Here is a 9,612-nt window from a genome sequence, read left to right as displayed (position 1 = left end):
CATTTTAGTTTTAATCTTTTCCTAGACATATCATTATATAGGCTTTTCTTTATTTATTTTTTTAAAGCTTTTTTCGTACTTCAGCGTGCCTTGGACGTCCGTACAAGGTTGTCTTCTCTAGAGCCCCAACATCTTTAAGCTACTTTTACAAAGATGGGCCTTCTTGTTTGGTACTGCGGGAGATTTCTTACTTTTAGTTTTATTAAAAGCAACAAATTATTTGTGAGCAGGCAGAAATCATGCCTTAGATTTGCTGCAATTTGTAGGTTGTAAGAATTTACAGTTAAAGTGTGTATAATAATTTTGCTCCCAAATTTTAGCATCAACTACATATATAGGGGGCAAATCTGTGTTTGTACTGCATCCAGAGGTTTAAAAAAAGCAGCGTAGATGAGAGTAAATGCTTTTGAGTTATATGCCAAAGCCTTTGTTGAAAACACGTTGACCAACATAAAGGAAATGGCACAAATGTTTCAAACTGTAACTGGTGTAAGTATAAATCCACATACAAATATTTATGTTGTAATGTAAAGATGTAATGTATCTGCTGTTTGCCTATACTGTCAACAGCGGGTCGTTTTTGGCTCCGTTTTCATCGACTCCCTGTAGTGTTGTCACATCACGTTTGACCTGTCATCCATCTCATTGACCCTTGCGTCTCAGTGGTGCCGTTTTTGTGCTGGTGGATTTGTGTTGTTTAGCCGATGTGATACGTCAAGTGGTGTCTTTGTAAAAACTTGTCCTGTGGCTGAGAGTCCTGGTCGTACTGTTACACAAGACACAGTCACTGTGGGCTTCACGGCGTAACTCAGTATTCTGTCCATGTTGTTTTTCTAGCCAAATGTAAGTGAAGGCGTCGGCGAATAAAGAGGGGATGTTGTTGATGTTGTGTTACATCCATATACGCTACATTTTGACAGTGTTTGCTTTTATGGAGCAGTGGTTCTGTGGGGGATGTCAGCATTGATCTCATATATGTCCCCGCTTTTCTTTGGGTACTTTATGATTATAAAAGTTTTGCATCTTAAGAACACACATTTTATTTTAAAAAAAGAAATATGGGCAAATAGTTAGACTGTTTTCTCTAAGAGGAGTTGTAATTTTCTTGCTGCAGGTGCCACACTACTGCTGAATGAAAGCCTAGGAAACACTTAAACATTTCAGTATGGTAGTTGTTGTCATGTGATAGATGAACAATACATGCATAACATTTCAATAATATAAAGCAGAGGAAAAGTTGCAATAAGTCCTTTTATAATAGAGCTATTAGAGTCTGTCATGTTTGATCATGAAATAGTTGGAACAGAAGCCATAAAGAAAACTGTTTACTTTGTTTGAGTGTGTGTGACTTGAAATACTAATTTAATAACTCAATAATAACAATAATAATAATAATATACAAATGTTTTTTTGTGTTGTCATCTGTGGAAATGATTTTTCAAGAAATGGCTGCCATGACACGCTGTTTCTTCTTGTTCTTTGGCCATTTCTTTGTTTAACAGTATCACTATCATTCTGTCTCTGAAAGTATTTCAGTAATTTTTGAGTTTTAACTGCAATAAATTGATTTTTAGGATAATGAGCTTGCTTTCTGTTTTGTGTGATTTTTTTTTGCACAGTGCTGCGACTGTACGTGGCGAGTTGTTAGTGGGCTTTACATTTGCAGCAACCAGAACACCAGGTGGAGACAGAAACACAGTCACAAGTACAGAAGCACCCAAAATGGGAGGCTACAGATACAGACTGATAGATTATGATTGACATGTACGCTATGGGATGTTGTGGTCAGTTAGTATTAAAACGATTAATTATACAATTTAACATCCCCATCCTGTGGCAACAGTGCAGTGAAAGAATGAGCCAAATAACCCACATATACCAGTGTGTACTAAAAGCCTACGTTAAAAGAAATATTTAATCATGCATGTTTGTACACTCAGTGGTCACTCTTTTAGGTGCAGTCTGTACAATGTGTTAATGTGGTGGAATTTATGGCAGCGCTGTTGTATCAAAATTGCAACAGATTGTACAGGTGCACCTAATAAAGTGGCCACTGGATATAAAAAAGATGGACAAAATGATACAGTTCAGCCCTATAAAAAAAATACTGCTCTGTGACGCTTATAATGTTGAGACTGTAAGACAGAATTTAACAGTGTTTATTTTAGAAGCTGTGGTGTTAGATCGGACTTCATTGTCTATTCTGGTGTTTCTGTCATTTTGTCCACCTGGTGAACATACAGCACAGAGACCCTTAGTTTATACCCATGTAACACTGTATTATACATTCTATAAGTGTTACCAGTAGCTATCTGTCGTATTGATCTCAGGTCGGGCATCCATCTGGTTTTGTGCAGCTTGTGCAACACTGACACAGCCTCTCGGTGGGGGCAGACCTGAAGCTGCTTTGGGGAAAAAAAAAAAAAAAAAAAAAAAAATCTAGTTAGTAACCATTTCAATAATAGAAAAGCCTGGCTGTTGGTAGTTCTCAAGTGTGGTGTGAAAGGGTATAGCTGTAAAATATATTGATGCTGAAACCCCTCTCTATTGATAGGCTGCAGTGCGTGGACAATCTTCAGCCTGGAAAAACACTGGGCCACTGCATGGCCAATCTGACACAATTGGGGTGAAACGGTCCAGAAAATACTATTCTCTCCCATTCTCCTCTATCAATCGGGGCTTAAAAAAAACTCTGCAGAATGAGAGGCAGGACGGGGAAAAGGGGAAAAGAGTGACAATTAGCGAGAACCTTTAAGTGCAAATCCTTAACGGCCAGGCAGTTATCACAGAGGTTTACCTCTGCTCTGTTTGTGGCTAAAAAGGAACAGATTTGTTTTTCCGCGCTGAAAATTGGAGCAGTGAAGTTGCAGATGTGAGCTTCTTGCAAAGGAATTCGTTTTGCAAGCCCCTCTCTGCCTCCCTCCTTTCACTTGTGTTTTTCTACAAGAGAAGAGGGGACCACACAGATCCTGGGTTTAATGCAAGGAAAACCATAAACATTTTTAATCCAGCCTATCTCGTACTAATGTACTGAGAGGTTTTGTGCGCAGAGCTGTGCTGCTGTAGGCCTGGAAATGGGTCCCACGGCTGACTCCTCAATGACGACCAATCGGTGGCCAGGATTGTAAATGAGAGAGACGGATAGAGAGAGAGGGGGGAAGGAAAACTTTTCTTTCTTTTTTTCGACAGAAGGAGGGGTGTTGTGGGGAAATGATCGGCGGACCGTGAAGCGTAACAGCAAGAAGAGGGACAAAGACGCACATAGCGGGACAAAATGCGACGGACAGAAACCTCTTCCAACTAAAAAAATGCGTGGATGGATGTAGTATGGATGAAGTAGTAGAGCTGGGAAAAGGAGTGGAAACCGACAATGGCAAAAAAAAGATGAGTTCAAGTGTACAAACTGAGTTGTGGACAATAACTGGTTAGAGTGCGCGTTTTAGTGTCCACCTCAGATCTGCACCGGACGAAGGGAGCAGACACTTTGGACTATGGTTTCCCACTTTTGAACCGACATGCTTCCCGGAATGACTGATACTGAGTCGTTTCTCTTTTTTGCAGCCACACATGCTGATTTCCCCAAATCAGATCCTGACTACAACTGTTGCAAAGCTCACCAGGAGGAGGCAAAGTTAAGTTACGTGCAAGTTCGGGGATAATTTATTACGGACCAAGCGTATTTTCTTTGAATGCGTTGCTAACAAACTGTTTGGTTGCAACAACAAAAAAACACGCACGGATGGAATACTTATGAACTCCAGTCTGTGAGATTCAGTGTGTACCTACAGTGTCCTGATCCTAATGCGCTGGTGGAGAAAGTGCACGTCACCGAACTAGAACTCCATCCAAGCATGAAATGTTGGTGCAGCGCCCTGGCACTTCTCCCATGGGTGCTGGTGGCCTTAGATGCACAGCTAATCTGCTGGCAGGCGCTCCTTCGGTGCCACGAGGAGCCCGAGTGCGATCTTGCGTACAATCAATACTTAGCAGCTTGTGAAGGTAACATCAGAGGAACGAGGAGGCAGTGTCCGAGCCACTGCATCAACGCGCTGATACGACTGAATCACACCCGCAGCGGGCCAGACCTGGAGACCTGCGACTGCGCCCAGGACCTGGAGTGCCTCAGCGCCAAGCGAGCCATAGAGCCGTGCCTCCCCCGCAGACACCCGAGCGATGCCGGGGGGATAGGGTGCATGGAGGCCCGGCAACGCTGCGAGGAAGACAGCAACTGCCACACCTCCCTCACGGCCTACTTGTCATACTGCGGGCAGCTGTTCAATGGCAGGAAGTGCTCCTCCAAGTGTAAAGCCACCATTCAGCAGATGCTGTTCATCCCAAATGGCATGCTGCTGAACCGCTGTGTTTGCGATGGGGTGGAGAGGCCTTTCTGTGAAGTGGTTAAGGAGAACATGAGCAAACTTTGCGCCATAGGAGACCACATTGTTATTTCAGACCAGCCTGATGTGGATGACATCTACGAGGATGAAGACTATGACCCTAGAAATGACAGAGAGGAGGCGTATTCTGATAATTCCTCTGCTTCCCAGAGGTTGCCCAGCTGCATGACGCTCCAGTTTCTTCTTCTAGCACGGATATTGTACTGAGAAAATGGATTGAAACAGTGTGAAGAAAAAAAAATCTCTGCTCATTTGAGCCCTCCAGGAAGCCGAGGGTCCAGCTGTAGTTGGTATGAGTTCAGCATGGCTTGCTGGCACAGGACTCAAACACAGGTCTGCTGGATAAGGGAAGCTATTTTTTCACCTCCGGGCCTCCCTGCCATTCCATTTTAGTTGCAGGGCGACAGTAGTGATTTGTGTATGCTTTCCACAACCGTACAATTTGCATAGTAATTCTTCTTTGAGCACATCTCACTCAAGAAAACTGCTTTTTTTAAATGTGTTATTCAAATGTTCGCATAAATGGCCATACAGTGCTCTGAGTGAACTTCTCACTGTTTTTGCCAAGTTGAAGCCTGTTGACAAAACCACTTTCAGGTGATGATGAGAGTAAGTGAACCACAACAGACTTTGTTGCAGGGCATTGCCAAGTTGAGTGCATTTAAACAGCTCCTGTTTGTTTGGTTTCAATGGTACTTGGAGTGTGGCTTTATTAAGACCTTAGACAAACATTGGACCCATCCAGTTTCTGTTTGCTCTGCTCTCCATTTCAGGGGCCTCTGCATTGTTGCAGCAACCACACTTCAAATATTTGTGGGAACAGTCAAAGCGCAGGCAAGGGAGTGGGATCAAGTACTGAAATTAACTGAAGCGCCTCTCCAGCACTCTGTCTGGGGCCCCTCCCACATATGAGATTGTTTTATTGAACTTTCCCTGTGACCTATCCCCCCCCCCCCCCCCCCCTCTTCCTCCTCTCTACTGCCTGCCCCCTTTAACGCCTTTATAAAGACCCCCCCTGTCTTTATTACCGCTTTCACACTGAAGCAACAAGCCAGGGAAAGCGTTCTGTTGCTGTTGCGAATAGGTCAGCTTACACCTGGAGTTTGTTCACAACACTGCTCATGATAAAGAGGGTTGACACTGCTTGGCCTTGTCATATATGGGTGAATACCATTTTAAACAAACTGTGGGATTCAACCGGAAGTTGTTGGAATACGCCTTTTTGAGGTCAAACTAAAAAAAAAAAAGTACATTTTATGGACATTAAGAATACTTTGCCTTATTAAATCTCAAGTGGAGCAACACTGCAGCAACAGCCCAACACACAGTGGATATAGGAGTAGTTACAACAGGAACAACAATGTCTTCACTCATAAGTAGTAGTCTGGTATGAACGGTCAAACATGGGTTGAATGTATGTTAATTACTTTGTGTCACACACTGTTTGGTGTGAGTGTTGCTAACTAAACAAGAGGTATACTAGGCTTAAATGTAGAGCGCTTTTATAATGCAGGATTGTCACTAAGTACTTTCTAAAGAAATGCACAAATACAGATGAAACTATTTTAAAAACAGAGATTGAGCTCAGTTCCCTACCGTTTGTGCTTTGAAGGCTTTTATTTTGTGTGTTTTGAGATTGAGTATTTCAGAACAATTCATCACATTTGTTTTGGTAGTTGCTTTGTTCGGCTACTGAGCAGCTAACAGGGCTAACGTTACCTGTCCCGAGGTCCACGCCGATAGTCCAGGGATTCGAACCAGCAGTCTTTAAGTCTCACTTCTTTTGTCCACTATTCCACATTAAGCAAAAAGGGAAAGTAAAAAGCTGTATTGATCATCTGTAACAAAGCTACCAATTTGTGTCTTTGCCATTTGAAATTATGTCAAAACTAGTCTTGAAAACGTCTTGAAAAATGTTGCTAAATGTTAAATTATGAAGCTAGAATATGAAGAATGTGTATATATTTTACAATTATATGCAGTAATAAGTAATAAGCCAGTGTCTTCCCACATTCACTTACGTACATTCAATACAACAGAAACACACAAACACCTTGACATGATTTAGAGTTTTCAGTTTTTCATCTCATCTTGTGGGAACATAGCAGTTAACACTTCAGAACAGTGTCTTGCATGTGGGAAGGTGAGTTTTATAATAAAATGTTTGAGTTAAAGTTGTGTAGTGATGTGATTTGTCCGCAGAGATCAAGAAAAAGATCAGTTACTTTTTAAAGACTGATTTTCCTGTGAGTGCAGTTATAGACAGACAGACAATACTTCCCAATATAAGATGTACTTATAAAATATGTTTACATTGCTTTTTAGGTGCAATATACAGTATCTGAAAGCAAAGAAAGCAGGTTATTGTTTGAAAATGTCATTCTCAAGTCAGCCAAGTGACTCCAAAGTAAGCACTGACATGTGGCCATGTTTCACCATCTGATATTTAAGGGATTAGGTCAGTGTAACTGAAACCTGGTGAGGAATTTTAAGTGCCCTTAGTCCTTGCGCAATCCATTCTCATTGTAGCAAAAAGACATATCAGGATTCTACTTACAATTTAGACTCAAGTTGTAATTAAACCACCATGATTTTTAGAGGCGGAAGGCAGAGAGCCAGTAAATGAAACATGTCAATTGATCCAACTGAGCTGATATTAGGACTTTTCAGTACATTTACAATCCTTGCTAAAGACCATACATGTAACTCTAATGAACCAACTGTTTAAAAGCAAGCAGCCATTTGGGGCTTGTTCCATACTTATTTAGGAATTTACAAGTCATTAACAAATTGGAAAAGAGTCATTTAGCATCTAGGTGTGAGGTGTACACCTGCTCTGCAAATGGAACTTTAGTCACATCCAAAAGGTACAAAAGTGCAGTGGCTGGCAGCAAGAGTAGAAAAGTGATTGTCTGTTAAGTGTTTCATTTCAACACACCAACTGCTGCCACTATCCTTTGATAAAATGGGGTTTTATGACCCATGGGTGGCAACTTTCAACATATCCAAGCCCGGAGAGAACATCTGCTCAGCTTCTCCTGATTTTCTGTTAACTGCAGGAATCCTCAAGCACTACCAACTGTCCATTGTGTCATAAAAACAGTGAGATCGAGAAACAAAGTGGCCCACAGCTACAGTATAGCATGTCTTTCTCTAGTTTAGTTAGATTATCTTTTGGTCTTAACCATTGCCATGCATCTTAACGTCCTCTAACATAACCACCCCACCCCCCCCCCCAATTCTGGGAGCAAAATCAAAACAAACATGAGCAGAGAAGCCTTGGGGAGTTGAGTGTGTGGAGGGAACAGGGATACAGAGGCAGCACTGTGCTGGAGCCCATTTTCTAAATTATCTTTATTCAACATTTCTCTGAAACAACCCTCCCCGCCCTCCTCTTCAGCGCTCCAAAGTGGGAGTGACCCGGGGATTTAGGAGGCTCTTGTCTCTCATAGGTACAATGTTCCATTCATGATAGCCATCGAGCCACAGTGAATGGCTGACCTGCTCTCTGTTTTCAGTGCATGGGGGTGCTGGAGTCAAGGGCACCCAGTTCCTCCTAGGTCTAGAACATAGAAACCCCTCTTCATGGGTGACATTGATGCCAATATGACTTGACCGCTGTCCCATTAACAGTATCAACAGAGCCAGAGAAAGACGGGAAAGGGGGGGGGGGGGAGCCTGGAAGGGAAAAGGGCAATAAGTAGTGTTGTTGGAGCTACACCAAAATGGAGGCCAATTAAAGCCACAATGCCGTAGGTTGTGGTTAGGGAGAGGAGACTGGGGGGGGGTGTCTTGGATGATTAGGGTGGTGGGTTAAGGTTTCCATTTCAGAATCTCACTTTCTGGGTTGCATTACTGTAAGGACATTCTATGCAATTTTTAGGGGCAATATAAATTGGCAGAACTCCCAGAAACAAGCAACAAAGCAGGCACAAGGGTCACAACTGCATCCAAAGTTTTCCTGGCAGCAACCTGCTCATGTCATGATTAAAGCAATGAAGCCGAGCCAACACCATGGGGCACCGCTAGCCAATTAGAGCACCCTCCACAGCACAGCCACGAATGCAGCGCCCGGTGGTTCTCCGTCCTGTTGCTCCAGGACTCGGGGACATGCTGCTGCGGTTCTAACCGTACAGCGTGGACGTTATTTACACCTGACATGCCAGGTGAATGTGATTAACCAGTTGGTAGGGAAGAAAACAAACATTACATTACTGAGTCCTGGGCAGATTTGAAAACCACTTGTTAAACATCAGGCAACTACAGCCACACTGTATTTTACTGTTTGTAGGATAACTAGACATACCTTTCCCCAAATTCATTGAAACTTTTGCCTTTTGAGTCACTATTTCAAAAGGGGTCCTCCAGAGACATTTATTATTGCACTTCAATAAACTTGACAGACTCTCAAGAAACACATAAAAACAGAACGGTCCAAATCAAAGCAGCAGAAACAGAGATATCCTGATTTTTAGTTCCTAGTGTCCAAAAACACAGGCTCCTACATTTCCCATGATAGCATCTTTCAGTAGCACATCTGTCAAACTCCACACATCTAGTTTGCAAATATGGCTTCCTGTTATAAATATGTACTCTCCAAGCCTGCATTACCCTGATGACATCACTATGATGTGGTGGTAGTGGTGGCCTACAGGTTATGAAGAGAGCTTGTGACCGGAAGGTTGCCGGTTCAATCCTCAGACCGACAGGATAAAATCTGGGTGGGGAAAGTGAAAGAACTTGTCCCTCATTACCACCACTGAGGTGCCCTTGAGCAAGGCCCTTAAACCCAATGGCTCTAATGAAGCTGCTCAGTGGCCAGCAGATCAGACTGTGGTTGTACTGGGCAGCTTCCAGGTATGAATGTGGAACTGTGTGAATGTGACAGGTCGTTGTTGCAAATGAGAAGTTGGATAAATAAAAAAAAATAAGAAAGACTTATAAAAAAGGATAAATAAAACGGTTTTAGGACTAAAGCTGACTAGTAAACTGAACTTTGTGTCTAAAATTTATGAAGTGACCCTTTAAATCCAATTGTTTGACTTTACATTATCTGCTATTCCTAATCTTGTTGGCTCTAATCAAGTGAGCCTCCATCTTTTAAAATGGCTATATGACATGAGAAGCTTATTTCCACTTGAGGTTGCCTTCTCTCTTGTCTGGAGAAAAGTGCTTATTGGCTTATTATGAGCAACCAGTAGAAAGAAGTGCAACT

At 42.4% G+C, this 9,612-nt stretch overlaps 1 protein-coding gene across 1 annotated transcript; it reads left to right on the top strand.

Annotated features, from left to right (window-relative positions):
- The first annotated feature begins 2,798 nt into the window (after positions 1 to 2,798).
- On the top strand, positions 2,799 to 6,569 carry LOC144519952 (growth arrest-specific protein 1). The gene has a single exon (XM_078253501.1). It carries the CDS (start codon positions 3,852 to 3,854, stop codon positions 4,602 to 4,604), a length of 753 nt encoding a protein of 250 aa, XP_078109627.1. The 5' UTR covers positions 2,799 to 3,851; the 3' UTR covers positions 4,605 to 6,569.
- The last annotated feature ends 3,043 nt before the right edge of the window (positions 6,570 to 9,612 follow it).

This window comes from Sander vitreus, chromosome 1, assembly GCF_031162955.1.
Source record: "Sander vitreus isolate 19-12246 chromosome 1, sanVit1, whole genome shotgun sequence".
Taxonomy (NCBI): domain Eukaryota; kingdom Metazoa; phylum Chordata; class Actinopteri; order Perciformes; family Percidae; genus Sander; species Sander vitreus.
Note: the sequence above shows the minus strand (reverse complement) of the source record. Positions and strands in the feature narration are given on the sequence as shown.